Source organism: Asterias rubens, chromosome 10 (assembly GCF_902459465.1).
Source record: "Asterias rubens chromosome 10, eAstRub1.3, whole genome shotgun sequence".
In the NCBI taxonomy this organism is placed as follows: Eukaryota; Metazoa; Echinodermata; class Asteroidea; order Forcipulatida; family Asteriidae; genus Asterias; species Asterias rubens.
The window spans coordinates 17,186,255-17,208,793 of NC_047071.1; the positions used below are offsets into that span (position 1 = coordinate 17,186,255).

General features: G+C 40.2%; 1 protein-coding gene across 1 annotated transcript in view; it reads right to left on the reverse strand.

Annotated features, from left to right (window-relative positions):
* Positions 1 to 208: 208 nt before the first annotated feature.
* The window catches only part of LOC117296096, a 37,014-nt gene continuing 14,683 nt past the window's right edge, over positions 209 to 22,539 (reverse strand). Inside the window, exons 7-27 of the mRNA XM_033778967.1 lie at positions 22,398 to 22,502; positions 21,691 to 21,831; positions 21,021 to 21,140; positions 20,633 to 20,752; positions 19,209 to 19,334; positions 18,344 to 18,409; positions 17,147 to 17,920; positions 16,678 to 16,725; positions 15,945 to 15,983; positions 15,180 to 15,314; positions 13,181 to 13,306; positions 11,726 to 11,911; positions 8,747 to 11,398; positions 7,834 to 8,292; positions 7,031 to 7,162; positions 6,033 to 6,149; positions 5,085 to 5,225; positions 4,478 to 4,609; positions 3,308 to 3,430; positions 2,684 to 2,798; positions 209 to 2,260 (exon numbers count right to left, since the gene is read on the reverse strand). Of these exons, the coding sequence (XP_033634858.1) occupies positions 2,686 to 2,798; positions 3,308 to 3,430; positions 4,478 to 4,609; positions 5,085 to 5,225; positions 6,033 to 6,149; positions 7,031 to 7,162; positions 7,834 to 8,292; positions 8,747 to 11,398; positions 11,726 to 11,911; positions 13,181 to 13,306; positions 15,180 to 15,314; positions 15,945 to 15,983; positions 16,678 to 16,725; positions 17,147 to 17,920; positions 18,344 to 18,409; positions 19,209 to 19,334; positions 20,633 to 20,752; positions 21,021 to 21,140; positions 21,691 to 21,831; positions 22,398 to 22,502 (5,855 nt within the window). The 3' untranslated portion in view covers positions 209 to 2,260; positions 2,684 to 2,685. The remainder of the gene's footprint in view (positions 2,261 to 2,683; positions 2,799 to 3,307; positions 3,431 to 4,477; positions 4,610 to 5,084; positions 5,226 to 6,032; positions 6,150 to 7,030; positions 7,163 to 7,833; positions 8,293 to 8,746; positions 11,399 to 11,725; positions 11,912 to 13,180; positions 13,307 to 15,179; positions 15,315 to 15,944; positions 15,984 to 16,677; positions 16,726 to 17,146; positions 17,921 to 18,343; positions 18,410 to 19,208; positions 19,335 to 20,632; positions 20,753 to 21,020; positions 21,141 to 21,690; positions 21,832 to 22,397; positions 22,503 to 22,539) is intronic.

Consider the following 22,539-nt stretch of genomic DNA (forward strand, 5'->3'; position numbering starts at 1 on the left):
CGAGAAATTCACAAGCTTTCATTTGAGCCATTGCTCGAAAAAAGTCCGCCAATTATTAGTAGCAGTGAAATAAAGTGCTCAAAATTAGTTTTTGTCGGGATCCAACAATATATCATGTGACCAATTCTTATGTGTTTTATAAGAAACGTTTTAAATTTTTGTCATGGTTCCTGACCATTAAAAGTTTTCGTTAGAGCGGGTGATACTCTTTGAAATACCATTCACTCAAAAAAATCTATTTTTTAATGTTTGGGGCCAAAAATCTGACATAGCATCTTTAACTGGAACTGGCTTTTACGTCTCTCTTCAAAGACGAGAATCTTTGCCGAAATAAAATTTTCTGCATTGAGAAACTCTTTTGGAAAATGATATGAGAGATTCTTATGCTAGGTTCGGTGTTGGAAGTATCATAAACTTAAAGCGTACAGCAGATACGCTTGCTTGTAATGCAATGACTTTAGCAACAGGATAGGCGAGGAAGGGATATGATGCAAGACTGTGATTAGCATTAGTCTTTATGATGAGTGGTGGTTGAGGGAAGAGTTTTATAGACGGGCTGATGAAAACTGAATCCGGAGACATGAGAGGGGCGCTTTCGGTGCAAATTGCCTTGCATCAATCACAAGGGCAGTTTTGTCTTAATTTGACTCCCGTATGTTGTGTTCTTGTATCTTGTAAATAACAACAGCAATGGATTATTATTTTTTTTTTAACTTGGCTCGCATTATGTTAACTCTAATTTGGTTCAGACACTGTGCTCTTACACAGTCAATCGAAGATGTGATTGGAACTGCTGTAGATAAAGTAGATAACCAATGAGCTTTGTGGTTCATTAAATTATGAACTGCTGGAATGATGAGTAAAAGCTGAATTAATGACTGTATTCATGCATGATACTTGCAGTTACGTGTACAGCGCTTCAGGCAAATTTATTTAAACTGAAATTTGTCAAAACTTATCCATCTGCTGAGTTTCTTCATTATTTTCCATCTTTCTGTAAAAGAATGTAAAATCCACAAAGTGGACAATAGTTTATATCACTTTAAACACATGATCCTTGATAGTACTATAACACTTTAGGCTTAAAATTTAACTGATAATTTTTCTTTAGCCTGATGCAAAATTTAATATCTATTAAAGTTTCCATTTTGTACAACTTTAGTGCTTCATTTTTCAACTGAAGCTCAAAGGAGCAAACTGAGAAACTTAACAAGGGAATGGGGCGCCGCACTCCCCTGGTCGCCTTATCCACTGTTGTACCATCCCGTCAGAAAAGTAAAGTCCGCCCCGAGCCAATATGGCTCATAAGGGCCAGTGATTTTGGTTTCCTTGGCGTTAAATGACTGAGAATATTTCTAGTCCTCCTGGACCAGATGCCAGTCTATGACAGGTTACTCACTCTCATCGGTTCCCATTTGTACTACTGGGTGGAGAGAAGCAATCATGATAAAGTGCCTTGCTAAAGAACACAAGTGTTGCGAGTGACCAGGCCAGAACATGAACCAACATTCTGTAAATTGTAGCGCCCTAGACCACTCCAGGAATGTAGATTTAGAACTTTCTCAAGTTGTTTTAGTTCTATGAACCATGCACAAAAATAACAATCATAGGGGTAAGGTTTTGCCCTAAATCTTAATCTAATTAAGTACTTTTAAGCAGTTCCCAATTTCAAGGCTCTGCTTACCGCCGAATTTTGCGCATATGATCACTATTTTGGGCTTTCTGTGCAAGCGCCAAATTTTGCGCTAGCTGTGTAAGCAAATAGTGCCTGTTATAATGGAATATGGCGGCACACAAAAGTTCCATACTAACTCATGAAATACGCTTGACGTAAGTGCGAAATTCCCCGCTTTGTAAGCGCAGATTCTTTGCTTACAGTAAGCAGAGCCATGAAATTGGGCCCTGGTCTTTTTAGTCTGGAGTTTTGGACACAAAAACGTTACCTTTAAGTTGGGGCTCATGCATCTTACACTTTTCACCAATCTTAGCTCACAACGAAGCTATTTTGTCTTGAAGATACTTAACTTTATTGATTTGTGTTTTGTTTTAAACAGGAAGTAATGATTGGAGACTCATTGAGTTACAGTCGCGAACTCTACTTGTGGACTCCAAGTTGTCGCCCACATTCTTTGGTTTTGTGAACGTTCCATATTGACTCCACCTTCACATCTAGATGAGGGAGGGGGAGGAGATGAGGGAGGGGGAGGAGAAGGGTCGGTGAAATGGACCTCCCTGCATCCAGAAATTAATCCTCAATAATCTGAAAGGTAAGTGAAATGTATGTTTTAATATTCATGGAAACCAATAGTTTTCTGATCAGTAAGATTGGCATTTAAGTAGGGTCAAGGATCGGTAAATACTCAAAACTCAAAAAGTAAGTTACTATAAAACTTGGTGAGCAGCACTGCAGCTGTTGACAAATGAAAGTATAAACTACTTTGAGTACGGGTTCCCTTTGAAATAATATTGCTGTGAAAATGTTTCACCTGCAAACGTTTAAATGTGAAAAATGATTCATGATCAGGAACACCAGAGCTAGATAGTCCGCTGCTCTTAACAGCTCAGCCAAGACACCTGACCAAAGCATTTATATATGATTAAAACAATCGCATGGTTTCTAATACCAAACGTATACTTTGACTTTAAAAAAGTTTTTTTGATGGAGGGCTTTATAATTACTCACAGTTAGCACATATTGCAGCTCTTTGGGCAGTAAGCCCACATGGAGGCGGCATTGCTCTGGCATTGGCCATCTTCAAAAAGCTCAGCGCAGAGTGTAGGATCGTAGTCGGTGCATTCTAGATAAAAAGGAATGATGACAATTGTGAGGATAATTTTGACTTAATCTTTGATCAGTGTTGGTCAGCCAACTTGCTACATAGTCATACAGGTCTTGAAAATGCTCTTTGAAGTCTCAAGACAGATTAGCTAGTTCTTGGAGCACAGCACCAAATCTCTATTTCCACTCATGGCTGAAATCTGTCTGTTAATTTCTACCTCCATGGTTAAATTAACATCTCTCGCACTTTCATGTCCAAGTAAGTGGCGAAATAAGCTTGTTTTTAAATGGGCCCATCAAGTGGTGCATCCATTTTTCTAGGGGCACCTCTGGCCAACTAAAATTGTAGTTTTAAAACAAGCCTTTCGGAACTGGTGTTATATGAATTCTGATTTTTACATCAGTAATTTTTCTGACTAAAATTAAACAATGGTATGTGTAATCCATACTATTCCTGTATGCAAACAAAAATATTAACTTGTGTCCCATAAGCAAGAGCATTGGCTCAACTAATTTTTACTAGCTTACGTAAACAGGTGTTACAGCTCAAAGGGCAACTGAAGAGCATAAACTGAGGATTGGATTGGCATTCTCCGCTGTCCGCCCATTTCTTGCATTTATCCTTGATATCCACACACCCTGGAGTGTAGTCTGAAATGAGAAAACAAGAATCACTGTGTGTCTTGGGACTGTTAGTTGTAATAATTATTTGATTTGGTTTTTACCCCTACACTGATGCAAGGGTCAAACCCAACTCATATTCTTTGTCTCCGATGCTAAAGTTCACATCTAGTAAAGGATTTGGGTACTTTTTCAAACTGTCCACAGATTTACATTAAACTTACAGGGTTTGAAGATAATGATAGTGGAAAGCTTCCCTTCAAATATTAATAACTAAGGTTGTGTAGTTTTTGAGAAATTAGTAAAACAAGTCACAAAATAGTTTTGGTCTCATGAGACCAAAATTATTTTAGCATGTAAAATCCCCTTAACCAGTTATGATGTTATACCAAAACCATAGCATAACTGGTTAATACGTTTTTACATGCTAAAACTGAGACAAAAATTATTACTTTTACTCATTTCTCAAAAACTACAGCACCTCAGTAAGTAAAATTTCAAGGGAAGCTTTCTACTATCATAATCTTCAAACTGTGTAAGTTTAATGTAAATCTGTGGATTGCGTGTTTTGTTAGGAAAAAGTACATATACCCTTTAAATCGTTGTGGTACCCACCGCTAAGGATTTGAACTGCCTCTAGCCATCAGGCTAGCTCCACGGCCTAGGGATAATACATCTGCGCTAGGAATGCAAAGGTCTTAGGTTTTAATTGCACCTGATTGATTTGCCTGTGGATGTTTTGCACAAAACTTGGAAAAGTTTCAAGTGCATTATACATATAGCTGTAAGGTGCAAAAATAACAATTTTGCTAAGTTATTATGTGGCTTTGCAAGCCATGCACACCCCTGAAAATGCGTTTTCTCAACTCAGCAGGCCTGCAGCTAGGAGTAGGTACAATACTGTAGCAAACAGTTTGATAAAATGTTTACTTTGACTCCTGAAGAAGAGGCAGATTATACGTCTGTTTGAAACATCAAGACCAAACTGGCTCATTTTAGAGCCAACACTCTGTCAACAGAGTACATGGTTGTACTCGCGAGTTTACGGTTGTACTGTTATTTCTTAATAATATTTACCCTCGGGTACAATGCTACACGAGTAACAGCAATAGTCCTTCATCCATTCTGGATCAGCCTTGCATTCACCATCAAGAGCTAGTTCAGCGCAGTAGTCAGCAACATCAAGACACTCTGTCGATGGATCTGGTGCTGTACAAACAGTTATAAAGATCATTTTAATAAGATGGTGAATTGAAGATGATCTAATGAATGGCTTCGTTTGATCATACCAAGATGTTTGGGTTTCTCTGTCAGTCTTATACATACACTTCATGCAAGTAATGCCCAATCCAAGTGGAAGATATAAGTGGAAGATGAATCCCCAATGTTCGATGTGGACACAAAGAAGATTGCACATGAGCTTGTTATAAAACTATGCTGATAAAAACTTCAAATTTATTAACCAGCGGTTCTTTTTAGAGCCACCACAACTTATGATCCAAAGTCTGTAGTAAAATGACACCGAAATTGGTTAAACTGGCACAGAAGCCTAGTAAAAATCCCACTTTTATATCCAGTTCCCTGGTTGGCCTGACTAAAGAAATTAGTCAGTGCCCTGAGTTTTCACTGAGTATATTTCCACTCTGACCAATGTTGTGACACAACCTGTAATCATTTGACTTACGTTCTACAAACTGATAAGTCCTGTTGCAGGCACCACAAGACATTCTGCAGTTCTCAACCATCCATTCCTCATCAGACTGACATGCACCATCCGTCTTCAAGGATACGCAGTCATCAGATACATCAATGCAATGGGTGGGTACTGTTTGAGAAGTGAAAATAATGGTCATAATAATCATATATAATACATTGCATGTCCTAAATACAGCATTGTACCACAGCACCTTGTTTTTACATGGTGTTATAAAGGAACAGGTCTTATACTTCAAAAACAAAGCTTCTTTGAGGGTTTTCAAAATTCTTTATGTCTCAATTACTTATTTCATGGGCCAAAATTAGGGTACTACTCTTTGTCTAAAAAGTTAGCTAATGATATGGATTGCGCAAAATGCTCAGCTGGCTGTATTAGAGATTTTTCATGAACATGTGTTGTGCATAATACCTGCTAAGAAAGTGTGGAATTAATGTGATACCTTCCATGGAGGCCACCGGTAAATTTGACACAAAGACAAGACAAGTTTTCTTTTCATCCTGTTATTGTTTGGGTATTCGCAATTGGGGTTTTCCTCCCACACCTAAAACTGAAGAATCTGCCCTGTGATTGGTATTAATTGTACTGTTGGCTGTGTAACAAAATATAGTATAGGAAACAATATATACCTATAGAAAGGTTTGCGGTAACACCATGTAATGACTATCTCTAATGAATTGGAGTGGTTCTGAAAAGAACCGTTGGTTTCAACTTGACGTTTCGATCAGTATGCTTTGATCGTCTTCTGGAGAAAGACGATCAGAGCTTACTTATCGAAACGTCGAGTTGAAACCAACGGTTCTTTTCAGAACCACTCCAATTCATTAGAGATAGTCATTACATGGTGTAACCGCAAACCTTTCTATATCATATTTCCACCATGCAAATCCTACTTAATATAACCATACATATACTCACAGTCTTCAAGACATGTCTGACAGCAATTGATCCTCATCCACACAGGGTTGCTATCACACTCGCCATACTTGGCCCACGAGGTGCAATTCACATACAGATCTTTGCATTCTTTTGGCTCTGTAAAAGTAACACCATACTATTAAAAAGGTCCGAGGGCTTTGCAATTTCGAAAAATAAAAACCCTGAATGCAAGATAGTATTGGGAAATTACGCTATTTTCATCATTCTTCTTGAAATATAGGATCCTTGTGTGTTTTTTTTATTAAAGATATGTCACTGATATTTTATTTCACTTAATCAATGGCTTAATATTTTAATTTAAAAATCAATCGAGTTGCAAGTAAATTTACAAAAAAGAGCAGTTTAACCAAATTAAGAAAGCACAATCAAAACAAAAAAGAAAAAAACACAATCGAGTTAAATAGTGAAGACATAATTAGTAGTTTCTTGCAAACGACCAAGATAAACAGTTTCGTTTTCCAATTTTGTCTGTTGGTAATTAGGAGTGTTTGGGTCATAACTAAAGGTAAAATGTTATACACTAAAAAAAAAATAACCCCACAATATTTCGCTTTTAGGCCAACTCCCTTAGTTCAATTCACTGTCTGTGGAAATTAAAGGAACATGTTGCCTTGGGTCGGACGAGTTGGTCTATAAATAGCGTTTTTAACCGTTTGTTATGCAATGCATATGGACAATGATCCAAACAAATTTGCCTCCAAATTGCACGGTTCTCCTTCTACTTTGCGAACTAACACGGTCAGCCTTTTTGACTCCCATAAATGGCCGGCCATGTTAGTCGACGAGGTAAAAGGAAAACCGTGCAATTTCGAGCCATGCTTGTGTGGATCATTGTATTCTACTTTTAAAACATCTTTCTAACCATATGCATTTTATATCAAACTGTTACAAACGCTTTTCATAGACCAACTCGACCGATCCAAGGCAACGTGTTCCTTTAAGGTGAAAAAAAGGTCATGCTTTTTGTTGTGGTTTACCTCGGTCCTTATTGCACAGTCCACAGCTTCTCATGCAGTTTGATCTCATGAAGTCCAGATCATAATCACATTCTTGGTCCTTGGCCCACTGTGGACATTGATCATAACCATCTTTGCAGCCACTTACATCATCTGTAGAAAAAAAGGAAACAAATCTTCATTAGTTTGGTTCCAACCTACACCGAAGTGCGATAAGCACTGTTAACTCAGTGCTTTCCCTTAGCAATGCGGGGTAAAAAGTCACTACTTGGTTGGATTCAAATTCACAACCCGTCATTCTACATAATAATGACTTACTACTAGAACACCAAGCATGCCAGGTGAAAAGAGCCAGGTCGAATTCTGAACTGGGAAGAATTAACCAATAGATTGATTTGTACTTTGTGAGGTTTGCTCATTTTAGTTAGTTGCACTAACCAATCAGTATGTATGACTTTGTCACATTTTCATTTTTAGGGTATGGAAATCGTGTGTAGATTCCTGAGGGTAACACTGTGGTGCTGTTAGATCTACACGTATTGCTACTGTTCCTTTCTTTCTTTGATACTTTAAAAAATCTGCTAGAAATGAAATTCATAACCCGTGTCCCTACAAAACAATCATATCTTTAGGCGAAATGTCTAAATACTATTAACTACTCTTGGATTTAAAATAGGGTTCATATAAGATTCTTATAGTTTTTGGGTCACCTTTTTGACTCCTATAAGATTCATATAAGAATCTTATAGATTTTTGGTCACTTCTTTGACTCGCATAAGATTCCTATAACATTCTTAAATGTGTTTTTGTAAGGGTTGATTTACCACTGAAGTCTTCATCACAGGTTTGACAGCTCTTCCTGCAGTTGCTTCTCATCCAATCTGGGTTAGCCTCGCACTCTCCTGTATTAGCCCAAGCCGGACATTGAGAATTGGAGTCGAAACACCCCGTTATCAGATCCTCACAGGTCTTGCAGCTATCCCTGCAGTTCCACCTCATCCACTGTGGGTTCTTCTCGCACTCTCCAATCTCAGCCCAGCGTTCACAGCTTGTGTGTCCGTCAGTGCAGGGGATCAAGGTTTCCCGTGGAGTTTTGGATGTTGTCAGCTCAGTAAGCGAGGACGTCTCATCCTCGGAAGAACTTGTCCCGGGTGTGGTCTCTGCTGATTGTGATGATGAAGACTCTTGTGATGCAATTGTTGGCGTTAAAGACACTTCCTCAGATGATGCACTTGTCTTCTCAGGTTCACTTGTTTGCTGTGGAGACGGTGTACTTTCAGGCTCTGTTGTTAGTTTGGAGGGTTAAAAGAGTGGAGAACGTGAGGATGCCACACTCTACAAACTGTCAGGTCAGAATTCACCTGGACTCTAGGTCCAAGGGGCCTTGACCTATTTCTGGGTCAGGCTGACCCAGGCTGACCCGGAAAGCGGTTTAATAAGGGGAATTTAACTCGGATTCTGCATCATTTTACCTCATTTCTGGGTCATTTTGATGCTTTTTGGCCATATTGATCCCAAAGTGGTAACAATCTGCTCAAAATGCCATTGTTTGAGAAACACAGAGTATGCCAATTTCAGTTGTATTAGGTTTGCAAATTGTGATTAAAATTTAAACACCCAAAAGTTCTTTTAACAATTATGTTTCAAAGGAGCTATATTATGTTTGCATTTTAGGATTTATCTAGAGTGTTTATCAAGGATTATTCAGAGATTAAATTATTTAAAATAACCAATTACCTTTTCCATCGTGGCACAGCTTGCAGCTCCTTGGACAATTTGGCAACATCCAGCTAGGATTGGTTTTACATCCTCCTTCTCCCGCCCATATCGTACAATACTTTACAGCGTCTTCACACTTATCTTCGCTGGTAACAGAGGTATTAATCTCCAAGCCTGACCCTTCATCTTCGATGAAGACATAGTCACACGAGTTGCAACTTACTCTGCAGTTGGGGAGCATGTAGAGAGGATTTGTTTCGCAACCACCATAAGATGCCCACAACGGACATAAAGTACTGTTATCCGCACAATCAGTGGGCAGAACCTCATTCAGCGAGTGTGTCACATCGACAAAAGTAGGTGGTGTTGTTTCTAGGAAAGAGGAAGCGGTAGTGTCAGCGACTGTTGTGTAGGTTAAGGTGGTTGTAATGATATCTTGGTCTGGCTCTTGAACCGTCGTGGCAGTGTTTCCACTATCACAGGCATCACAGCTTACCTTGCAGTTCTTCAACATAAATATTGGTTTTTTGGTACACGCTCCCTTGGATGCCCATTTACGACAGCGTTTATTTTTGTCAGCACAGACACTAGGAGGGGTTGTGGTTGGTCGCTCGGTGCTTATCACTTCAGGCTGGACTGTACTGATTTGAGTTCTTGGCGAAATTGATGTTGGTTCACTTGTAGGTTGGGTTGTTGAGAAGGAAGTAGCTTTGTCTGTGGAGATTGGTGTAGGTTGGAATGTGGAGATTGAGGTTGGCTCGTTTGTGGAAACTAATGTAGGTTCACCTTTGGAAACTGAAGTAGGTTGTGTTGTGAAAACTGATTTGAGTTCAACTGTGGAAACTGACGTAGGTTCGGTTGTGGAAACTGATGTAGTTTCATTTGTGGAAACTGATATAGGTTCACTTGTTGAGTTCACAGTGGTTTGTGTGGATGAACTGATGCCTTCCCTTTGAGTCTGGTTCTCAGTCTGAAATGAGTCCGTCATTATTGAGGAAGCTGTAGTTGACAAATGTGGTAACTCATCAGTAACCTCATTCTTTGTACTTGTATCTACTGATTGGGTCCATACATATGAGGGTGATGTACTTGTTAAAGGTAAGCTGCTGGTTTCTGATGGCCTATAACTTGAGCTTGAGCTGGTTGGTGTCCCAGTTACGCCTGTTTGTTGACCATTTGTTGTAGTTAGAGAGGATGACCAGGATGTAGGAGATGTGGTTGTTTGGCGCTGTGTATGTGAGGTCGGTTCAGTGGGCTTTATGTTCTCCCGTTGGTTGGTCTCTGTGGATGGCACCTCATTTGCTCCGTGTTGGTTCTGGGTGACGAGGATTGAAGATTCAAGTTCATTGGTTTCACTATTTGTGTATGATTCGCCTTCAGAAGAATGTCGATCATTTGCCTCATTGAGTAGTGTATTGGTAATCGCACCATGTGAATCCTCGAAAATTTCACTTTGCGTTTCTGAGATATCAGATTCTTGAATTTCGTTTGAGTTATAACTGTTGTGTGGTGCAGTCATTTCCGCTTCAGAGGATTGCGCATAGTCAAACTCACTTTGAGATGCAGCCTCGTCATTGGCTTCTGTCGAGCCTTCCTCATCAAATAAGTCGCTTGAAACTGACTCGCTAAACTCATTCTCAGAGGGACCGTCCTCCGATGGGTTCCCAAGTTGACTTTCTGCCCATGAGTCACTGGAATCGATGACCTCATTGACAGAGTCTGCATAGTCGCTGTCTGGTGACTCGGTGGTTTCAGTCATCTCAGTGGTGTTGGTCGATAAAATATCTGAGTCAGTGGAGTTCTCAGGCTCACACAAATTGCAGCTCACTCTACAATTCTCAAGCATCCACTGTGGGTAGGAGTAGCATCCACCTATACCAGCCCACTCTTGACATAGCTTATGTGTGTCTTTACACTCTCCATCTGCTATACCCGGACCAGGATCAAGCTGGGTGTCGTTGCTGTCAACGTAGTCACATGAGTTACAGCTGTAGGCGCAGTTGGGGAGCATCCACGCTGGATTGAAGTAACATGCTCCCTGTATTGCCCAGCTTGGACACAAGGGGTCTGTATCCTCACAGTTCGGTTCATAGACATACTCAGATGTTGGGGTTGGTCTCACTGGGTAGGTGCTGTTACAGAGACCGCAGCTTTTCATGCAGTTGGGATGCATCCAGTCAGGGTCGGTGTCGCAATCACCAGCTTCAGCCCATTCAATGCAGAACGTATCTGTGTCCATACAGTTCGGGTCGTGCGTAGGCGGTAAATGAGTGCTAAGAGAAGTGTCACACCAACCACAGCTCATTGGACAGTTGAGACCCATCCATTCATAGTCTGTTTCACATTCTCCCACATCAGCCCAGTCCATGCAGTAGATGTTACTGTCCACGCATAGAGGATCATAGAAGGGTGTCGTTGCAGTTACACCTGCAGATCCATTGCAGAAGCCACAACTGACAGGACAGTAGACTGCCATCCAGTCTGATCGGGCCTCGCAGTCACCTTCACTGGCCAGTTCGGGGCAGAAAGTATAAGTGTCCAGACAGCCTCCAGTTTTGTTGTTCTCTTGTGGACGTTCTGTTACATCCATGGTGGTGGTAGTTTCTAAATCAATGACTTCAGTGGTGGTTGTTTCTAAATCTTCGACTTCTGTAGTGTTGGTTTCTGAACCTGTGAAACAATCGTACAAAGTGTTAAAATATGATTAATATATATGTAAATAGAACTCAAAACAAATTGCTGTCTTGTTTGCAAACGACGATAGTTTAAGGCTTAATATTATTTTTCATGAAGGTGTTTTCTTGTCGGATCATGCTCGTGATGAACTTGACAATCGATTTTAAGTAAAAAGTTCACTTGGATTTAAGTCACAAGGAATCATGAACGTAAGATTAAAATTAGATATGGTCAAAACAATTACTGATGAAAACACAATTTTCGGGTGCTAGAAAGTGACCAAAGTATATTCTTTTTCATATCTAAACTTTCATGATTTACCAGGGCAAAGATTGCATGTGAGAGGGCAGTTTTCTTGCATCCAGTCCTTGTTCGTGACACATTCTCCTGCTGCAGCATTATCCTGACATAGGAAATGGCTGTCAACACAATCCTCGACCACAGAGGAGGAAGATGCGACTGCATCTTCTTGATCATACTCATCAGTAGGCTCCACGTCTTCTTGGTCTGAATAAAAGTAACCATATTCTGTCGGTCATTTTCTTAAAGGCACTGGGCTCGTTTGTTAATGGGCAAAAACTCACTTGGTGTATCCTAACATATGCATGAAATAAAAAATCTGGGAAAATTTGGGCTCAATCGGTCGTCGAAGTTGCAAGAAAATAATGAAAGAAAAAACACCCTTGTCGAACATATTAATGAGTGTGCTTTAGATGCCCGGGAAAGGCTTTTGGCCTGAAGTCTTTTTCAGATTCACATATGTTCTAGTGAGACATTAACTCTTTTCAAAAACGGAATAAATTTCTGGGATTTTTCTTCTGCATTTAAAAAACTTAAAAATTCTTCTTGTCTTCCCGCCGTTCGGTTCCAGGCTACTGTACTGATTAAGTTCGCTTTTCTGAGAGTCATAGGCTCAATAAATGAAATTTATGAAACAAAATAATGATAAACCAAATATATTGTTTGTACGTTGTTTTGCTCCTATTCGTACGTCCTCTGTTTTCCGTTTTCCGTTTATCTTGTCTCTGTCTGTCCACAGGCTGATTACTACAAGCTACTACAAGCCTCGGCTTATCAAATCGGCCTCCATACTGTTTTTTTAAACCTTAAACTACTCTGTCGCCATAAGACCGATCCGACGCGCACCGTGCGCACAAGTGTTTAGCACCGCGCGCCATTGCTGGGGTGTACATGTGCCCAGTTTTGTGCACAAAGACATGAGGAAATCATGTGTCTTTTCACTCTTTATGGAAATTAAATGTTTTCCTCAACGAATGACACAATTTCCTTAACAGGACATCATGAGATACCAATGTAGATCACTGACCACAAATAATTGCAACAAAATATAAGCCGAATCATCTTGAAAAAGGTGCTTGTCTTAGGCGAGTTAGGGGTCAAAGACGCGGAAACTGCATAATAGTCGCTAACAAATGCATTACATCGGCAAGGTATTTTGTCAGAATTTCAATATTTTACTTTCTGCTTAATTTTAAAAATTTATCAAGAATGTAGTACGATGTTATATCGAGTAGCCATATCAAGGAAATTTCATAGATTGTCGAGGAAGACATTCAATTCCCATAAAAAAGTGAAAATGAAAACGATTTTATCGTGTCTTTGTGCACAAAACTAGGCTCAAAGACACCCCAGCAGTTGCGCGCAGCGCATGGCGGCGCCCAGCCCTTGCGCGCCTGGATTGGTATGCATTATATAATGCTGTTGGTTTTTGTCAGTATAAAAATAAATGTGAATTGAATCTGAGTCTGAACTTACCATCACACCAATTGCAACTCTTCTTGCAGAATAGCATCATCCAGTCCTCATCATTTTCACATCTCCCCTGTGTCTTCCATGCTTTGCAATGTCCATCTGTGTCCAAACACTCTTCTGGAAGCTCTTCTGGACATTTTGAATGTGGTATTTATAATGTCTCGCTCTGTTCAGTGAGGCTTGCCATCAATGTTAGTTGTTAGTTTGTAGTTCGGGCAACAGAAGATGTGCAGGGATGAGAAATATCATGCTTTTATTTGAATACTTTTAATGTCTGCCTGGTAATTAAAAAATACTGTATTAGTTTTTAATTAGTCATGCTCTTTGATCTACTTCTCTCGCATCAAGGATGCTACTCCAATAAGCTCTTTGGAATCTATAACTCCAGGGTTGGATTTCACAAAAAGTTAAGACTAGTCTTATCTCGAGTTAGGACGAGTTACTCGTCCTAACTTAGGACTACCCATACGTTTTTAATATCTCCTAGGACTAGTCCTAAGTTAGTACTAGTGCTAACTCTTTGTGAAATCGATACCTGGTGTTATCAAAGGTGGACGTGCCAAGATCTCAATGTACCTCCTCAGATTTGGGCTCAATTTCATAGAGCTGCTTCAAAATATTGTGCTTAAAAGCACAAAATTTTGCTTAAGAAAAAAAATCCTTGCTTCGTAAAATCAGATTACCAGCTAAGACTCCGCTCAATTGTTATGCTAAGTAAACAATAGCTAAATTAAATACCAGTCACAAGCAATGTATGTGGCATGAAATTTTTGCCAGTAACATGTGTAAAATAGGCAAGCTATTTTCGTGCTTAAGCACATTTTTTGCTTAAAGCCATTGGACCCTTTCGGTTCAGAAAAAAAAATAAAAATTCACAGATTTACAAATAACCTACAGGGTTTACAGAAGGCAATGGTGAAAGACTTCTCTTGAAATATTATTCCATGAAATGCTTCACTTTTTGAGAAAACAGCAAAACAATATAAATTCTCGTTAACGAGAATTACGGATTTATTTTAAACACATGTCATGACACGGCGAAACGCGCGGAAACAAGGGTGGGTTTTTTCGTTGTTTTCTCCCGACTCCGATGACCGATTGAGCCTAAATTTTCACAGGTTTGTTATTTGATATAGAAGTTGTGGTACACAAAGTGTGGGCCTTGGACATCACTGTTTACCGAAAGGGTCCAATGGCTTTAAGCAGCTCTATGAAATTGGCCCCTGGATTCCAATTTTAGACTTGTTTTGTCATTCCTTGCGCACGTTTATTGGTAGGCCTTTAGTTGTTTCGTTTCTGATATCACATTATTAATATTAAAAAGTTTGATATTATATGATGATGCATGCATGATGTTAAAAGACAATCAGTTATTATAAATGGGCATGCAGTATTACTAGATCCATATAGAAATGAAAGCAATAGATATCTCACATTCAACTTATTCGAAGTATGCGTCCTTATCTCCAGTTTGTGCGGGATTATTTTTCTATCTGGGCCGATTTCATGAAGCTGTTTATTAGAAAATGCTGCTTAGCAATTTATTTTATAAGCAAAAAGTGAGTGCGGTATCCTAGGGAAATCTGTAACCGATATTATGGAATATTAACATGGGCTGGGAGGAAGATTCAAAAGAGGGCGATATCAGGATAAGTGAAGTGTGTATTCAGTTCGCCGTTTGGGGAAAGGATATCCTGCCACAGCGGCACTTGATGCAGAAATCACAAGTTTTAAGCACACACGTCTTTGCAAACGTAACCATTTCCCATCCCCTTTCTCACTTTTGGGTTCACACACTCGACGAGAAGTGTTTGTTTTAACTCGTCATCGGTAGCACACATTCTCTCACCATAAATTAGATCACTGAATTCTCACTGTCGACTCCTGACCTCTCTCAATATTTTACCATTCTCTCTCTTCAACTTCACATGTATATTTAGTCTCCTTTCTGTGTCCTGTAAACTCACACAATTTACATTATTTGGATATCTTTAATACAAACCGTCAACTGGCTCGGGCGGGGGCTCGGGGCAGGTGCCGCAAGCCTTCGGGCAGTTGCTGTTCATCCAATTGGCATTGCTTTGACAACCGCCCTCGGATTTCCACTGGGAACATTCATTGTGGAAATTTCTACAACCTAAAAGAAATGGGGGTATGGAAATGAGAGTACGGACAGCAGAACAAAAAGGAAACAAAAAGAACAAAAACATGCTGTCCGTGCATTGGGGAAGTTTTTGTGGCTAAACCGTGGCCCTTTAAGAGTCCACGGCTGCGGCTCCAGATTCGGCTCCTCGGGCTACAATCCCGGCCAAAATGCTTGGGCCACCCTTTCCTAACGTTGTATACAACGATTCCCTGTGCACTTCCCATTCACATTAAAAACATTTGTCCCCCGCCCCCCGCTCAATGTTGACTGTAACCCAGAACACAACTCAGAACACAATCAGCAATTGGACTGTAACTCAGAACACAACTCAGAACACAATCAGCAATTGGAACCAACATTGAAAGGGGGGCAGGGGGGCCCAACGAGATATGGCCGGGATTGTAGCTTGGCCCTGCAGTTGTTTTGACAATGTTGCGCGTGCTTTGCGTACGCGCTCGGCGCTTCAGACGAGAGGACGGAGCCTGAAGCCGAAGTCGAAGCCGTGCTTTCGAAAAGGGCCATTGTTTGAGAAACACGTTGCATTGCACTGTCGAGGACCCTGACGTCCACAATGGCGAATCCAAGATGTCACCATGTGAGTTTGGTCACTGCTCAACTTACCATTTGAATCCTCTTCCGTATCAGGCTCCGTCACTTTGGCTTTGAAAAATAGAAAGAGCAGAGAGTTTTTTTTATGGATAAATAATTGTTGTTTTAATGATCTTTGAGAGTGATATGTTAGTAATGCACTTTCCAGTATGATACATTTAAAAATAACACTTATGTGGTTGATGTTCCTTTCTACGTCTCTTTCTGCTATTTTCAGCTGGGGATAGCTCATTCTCCATAGCTGCCCCTCGCCTATGGAATGAGCTCCCCGCGGGTATGAGAGAGGCGATCTCGTTGCCTGTATTCAAAAGCCTCCTCAAGACATTTCTTTTCCCCACCCATCCTAGTTTGTTTGTTTTTCTGTTGTTGTCATTGTCTCATGTAAAGCGCTCTGTTCTCCGTAGAGCGCTATATACGTGCTTCATATTAATATTATTATTATTATTCAGTAAATATATAATTTGTTTGCTGACAGAGGTCTTTTTAATAGCCCTTTGGGCAGTTGGGTTGGCTCACTGGTTGCTGTACCCACCTTTCACCTATATGGACCTCGGTTCGAAACCCCGGATCGAAGTCCTGCATGTGAATTTGGTTTTTCAGTCCCTCTGACTGAGTTGGTTTTCCTATAGGGGTTTTCCTCCCACGTCTAAAACTTAATTTGTTCATTGCTTTTTCATAAAAAGTTTGTGAATGTAACCTTTAAAATCATCAATATCAATTTATTTAACATTATAGACATACTCACGTGGTCCTTCATTGCAGTTTATTTTTATTTGATGTGTCTTTCGCTTCGCTATCAAGACATTTTGGGAAAAAGAACAAATGACAAATGAGCTTTGGAGTTAAATAATAAATGTCACCCTTCATTTTTAAAAGGAAAAAGGAGATGAAATTTGTATACGAAATCAAAATGATACTAGCAGTTTCTTCTGTAATGCACTCTTGTGTTTGCCGAGAGCAAATACCAACCTTTTGGTACAAATTAGGGAAGTTTCGCACGCAAACGGATACGCATATGTTTAGCTATCTGTAGCCTACATACGTGTAGCAAGCAGGATAGCAGTGTCGTCTGCACGTATAGCGGAAAGTGAGTAGCGTATGACGTCATAAGAATGACGTATCCAACGCACTAACCGTATCCGTTCGCATGCGAAACCTCCCTATTGTGTAAGATGGACGTACATGTTCACTGTTATACATAATTGAATACTCACTCTGATCGTCACATCGATCCACAATAGTATTCATGCACGGGAAGATCTCCTTGATCAAGCTGTACAAACCCGGGTCGTACCTCTCCAATTTCTCTCGCGTGTTGATATCATTCTTTGTCTGCTCAGTATAAGGCGCGCTGACATTAAAAAAACTGAGGGCGCCCTGTGCAAAATATTCATCCACCGTATACATGGCCCTGGTGCCAGGCCAGAGACCATTGAGTCTAGAGTTCATGTAAGCGCCCATGAGGCGCGACTTGTACGACGAAATGATCATCGTAATAGAGACTCTCCTGATTGTATGCGCTAAAACGTGCGCGAAGGTGTCCTCCAATTTGCTGGGATCGTCTGGTTGGCAGAGGAGGTTCTCAGTGGCCCCGGTCGCCACGGGGATGTGAAGGGTTCCCCCAAGCCCCCGGGCCGAGTTGTAAGATTCGTTGAGGTGTGAATGCTCAGGGATCCTTAGGGTGACTTCGTTATTGTCCATGACGGCTACTCTCCCCCAGGCCCGGAAGAAAGCCTCCCGAAGGTCCCTCCGATCAGCGAAGAGGAATCTGGTCACGTAGCACGCCCGTTGAATGGCTTCGTCGTCGGCATTCTCCGTGCCGAGGATTGGGATGTTGTAGGCGTGTGCGTACTTCTGGTAGCTGTAACTGAGCCGGAATTCGTCTCTGACGTTCTTGGGAACCTCGGTCACTCGCTCGCATCGCCACTCACTGCCCGATGCACCTTGGCGACTGCCGGTGGTACGTAGGGTGTACTGTAGGCTGGTTGCTGAAGGTGAGAAACGAATAAGGATTGTATTAGACAAAAATACAGTTGGTTTGATTATGGAGCTGGCTGCAGAATGTACGGCAGAGGTTTTAAGCAGGACAATCATTGCATGACTAAGGTTGTCTAGTCTGCGTTGGCGGCTATAGCTAGGGCTACAGCTAGCGTTGAGGTATAGGCTATATGACGTATCAAAACCCTTAGCAACATCCGTAGACGTAGCCGTCGCCGTAGCTGTAGACGCCAATTCGGATATGGCCCATGAGTGTTTCACGACGCCCATTTACGGATTCCCAATTCTTGCCTGAAAATTACCATTGTAGATGCTGCTGCTGCAGCCATGGTAGTTTTCATGCAAGAAGTACCTGTTGTAATTTGTGGGTGGGGCGGGGCATTTTTTTGCATTTTATTTAAAAAACTATTTACCAAAGTCTTCAGAATTGCGAAGGAAATACAAAGCAGGATGAACAGCCTCTTCCAGTAGACCATTTGCTGATAGGAAAGGAAGAAAGAATAAAGTATGAACAAATAAATTAATACAAAACAGTTACCGGTATATAAGTCAAGGGAGTTCAGAAATGTTACGTTACTTCACAAAGCCGTTTCTCACGATGTTTTATACTATACACAGCTCTCCATTGCTCGTTACCAAGTTAAGTATTGTGTAGTATTGTGCCTGCCTGAATACTGAAAGAATGTACAAGGTCACACTTATTGTAAACAAAGTTCACATGGTCTATAACCCCAGGGGTTACCAAACGGTAGAAATTACATCATTTCAACATACCTTTGAATTTGTGTCCAAGTTTCAGACTTTTTCGTTAGTAATGTCTCTCACCCCTGAATTATTTTGAGTAACTACCAATAGTGTTCAGTGCCTTTAAAGACAGTGAACACTATTGGTATTTGTCAAAGACCAGTCTTCTCACTTGGCGTATCTCAACATATACATAAAATAACCAACCTGTGGAAATTTGAGCTCATTCGATCATCAAAGTTGCGAGATAATAATGAAAGAAAAAACACCCTTGTCACACGAAGTTGTATGCTTTCAGATGCTTGATTTCGCGACCTCAACTAAACTTGAGGTCTCGAAATCAAATTCGTGGAAAATTACTTCTTTCTCGAAAACTACGTCACTTCAGAGGGAGCCGTTTCTCACAATGTTTTATACCATCAACCTCTCCCCATTACTCGTTACCAATTAAGGTGTTACGCTAATCATTATTTTGAGTAATTACCAATAGTGTCCACTGCCTTTAAGACTGACAAACAGACCATTTTTTGTTACCTGTGCCGTCTTCTGGCAGGCATGTTTTACAGCTTTCCCTACAGTGCCAATGCATCCATCCTGGGTTACTCTCACACTCTCCTCGGTTGTACCACGTGTGGCATTCATCTTTTCCATCTTTGCATGCTGCGACGACAGAAAGAAACAATTATTTTTTCCCGTTTATCTATTCTTCAAGTCCGTATTTCCATTCTCTAAAAGTGAAGTCTCTATTTGTTTTTTTCTTGAAAATGAAAGTAAAAAACACCCTTGCTGCAGAATGTTGTGCTTTCTTTGAAGCCTTAAAACTTGTGGGTGAAAAAATACCCTTTTCTCTATTAAAACAACATTACTTCAAAGGGTGTCGTTTCTAAGTATGTTGTATCGTAGGAGGTCCTGTTTTCGAGGTGTCCCTAAAATCTTTTACCTCTCTGTGCGCGATGTAAACAGTCCGAAGATAGATATTGTGTGGTTTTATTTGCCAAGCAAAGAGTCTCCTCTCCCTTGACCAAAACTTAGGAACATGTAAGGCTCCACTGGTTATTTGCTCTCGTAAATGCAAAAAGTTTGGTATTTTAGGCATTTCTACAAGGTACAAAAATATGTCATAATGTTGAGGCCATATAAAAATATTTGCCCACCGAAAACGTTTCATCAAACACTATTTCAATTCACAAATTCACGATGATCAAATCATGTGACTGAATATTTTGCTGAGCATTCTGGAAAAAAACATACCGAGGCTTAAAGAAGCCATGTGCCTTATATCATTTTCTAATATTTTTGGAGATAATTAACGGCGGATAAATTGGTGGCGACGCAATTATCACTGTTTATTTATACGCTTTATTATAAATATTAAGAAAAAATATATATAAAAATCAGATTTGGAAGCCAGTAATTATTCACACTTTTTATATTTTTTATATTTTTTTATTTTTTGCAAGTTTCCATGGTAATTTAAAAAATTTATTATAAAAAAATATTTTGAATAAAATGAAGGCAACTGCTGGCTATACAGTCATACACAGAGTCTCAAAAAACACTTGTAGTCACTGCAGATGTTTCTTCCATGTATGGCTTCACCGGGTAACCATACTTTCTCGTTTGCCGTGAAAACTGGAAAAACTCAATCAAAACAAATGGGGCCAGTTGAAGTCATCGAAGATCGGTGTGTGGTTTGAACATTTCAATGTTCATCAAGTTTTAATACATGTTTGCATACTTAATATTAACAAATGAAGATAATTAGGGCATCGGTTGATATATGGCATCATTATTTTTTTTCCAATCAAAGAAAAAGGCATAATAGCGTGAAAACTGGTAAGCAGAGGATACAGTACCAAAAGCTCACTATAGTACTCTTTACCAAAGACACATTTTTGGTGTTGTTACCAAAAGTGTGTACCCTTCCTTTAAACCCAGTAATATTTTTATTTGCTTACGGCAGTCGAGTTCGTCAGAGAAATCCAAGCAGTCATTCTCTCCGTCACACCTCTTGGAAGCTTCGAGACACAATCTCCCATTGGCGCAGGAAAACTGGTGCGGGCGACATACCGGTTTGCCTTGAGATAAAATTAAAAAAATTCTCAATAAATATGAAATAAAAGTCATTTAAAAATTATAGTTGGATACAGTGTCTCATTGTGGAGAAAACAGCAAAAAAGAAGAAACGGTCATTGGTATCACATTTTAGCGAGGTGACAGCAGCAGCTACGAACCAAATTTCTCCTCTGGCCGCAGCACTCGCAAAAAATTTAATCTCCGAAAATATTTGTTCAAAACCCTGTGTTTGTTGGGTTGTTTTTGTTTCATTAACTAAAAGTTACTCACACTGGCTTTCATCAGAACCGTCACCGCAGTCATTGTACCCGTCGCAGATAACAACCTCCTGGACACATTGGTTACCATGGTCACATAAAACCTCATAATCTAGACATTGTAGCTCATCCCCTGGGTGTAACAGAATATAAAACGTACAGTTGAGTTCACAGGACGCCCTCATTGTTCAGGGGAAAACAAATCGGTGTCACTAAGCGAAGATAAGTTTTTTTGCCACAATAACAAAAAATCCGTTCTGTTTCCCGAAGATCTTAAGATCAGCTTTAAAACTAGGGGGTAAAAATGTATTGGGACACAAAGGGGTGCACCATTTCTAGAAGGGGGGCCTTATTGCCAATACACAACTGTGTTTTCGTTTTGTTTGTGTTTCCCTTAAACAAGCCCCCCCCCCCTTCATCGCTCGTGTTACTATTTCTTACGAGATAATTATGACGTAGAGATATAAACTAATCACATTGTCATGAATAGGCCTACAGTCGACTCTCGTGAACAAGATACTGGCCAAATTACCTCCTCTTTGTTTAGCAGGAATGTTGTTTTAAGAGGCCGGACAGCAGAACAAAGGTAACTCAACGCAAAAATGAAATTTTGCGACTTCAGAATGTACTCTGTTAAAAAGTGACCGAGGGATGACTGATACCATATGGATTGTTGTTCTCACCAGTTGTAACAACGGCCTCATTGCATTGCCATCCATCTACATCTAACTCTGTTCCCTTCGGGCAGGTACAGGTGTATGAGCCGATATTGTTCGTACAGGTTCCCTGGCACCACCCAAGATACTCGTCACATTCATCACGATCTGCAATTAGATAAATAAGAAATAAAGTACTTCAAATGTTATCAGCTCAAAATATGAACAACAAAAAACAAAGGCGCGCCGACCTCCCTTTTCACAAAGAGAAGTATACGTAGTATGGTGGTATCTTCGTGGACTGAAAACGTAATGTATGTCTTTCGGGGGACTTCACGAACTGACCAGAGCCTTTCTTAAATTTAGACGCAAAAAACAGTATTTTTTATCATATCAAGCTCAAGACATCATTGCCTATACTTCATAAGAAATCAGCTAAAAACACTCTCATTTTGTTGGATAGTGGTGTTTTAAAAAGCGTTCAATTTTAGACGGCCCGTTTTCTTAAAAATGCTAGTTTTTACATTTGCGTATCGTTTCATTTAAAACTTAATCACACTGTACTTTATATAAAAAAAAAAAAAAATGGAGAGAAGACAATGAATGAAGTTTCAGTTTTAGATGTGGAAGAAAGACCCCAGATATTTATTCGAGGGAAGACCCACGAGGTGGAAGGCGAGGAAAAATACCACTACGCCAACCCGACCGCGTGTTGTCAGTGGCAAAATATTTACCGAAGCATCCTTGGCCTTCATCACTGTAGTAGTAACCCTCCCCGCACTTGCACCCGCAGTCCAGCATGTTTAATGTCGTAGCGCCGTGACACTTCCCGTAGCAAGCTGGAAACCAATCAAAGAATCATATAGTAGTCAGATC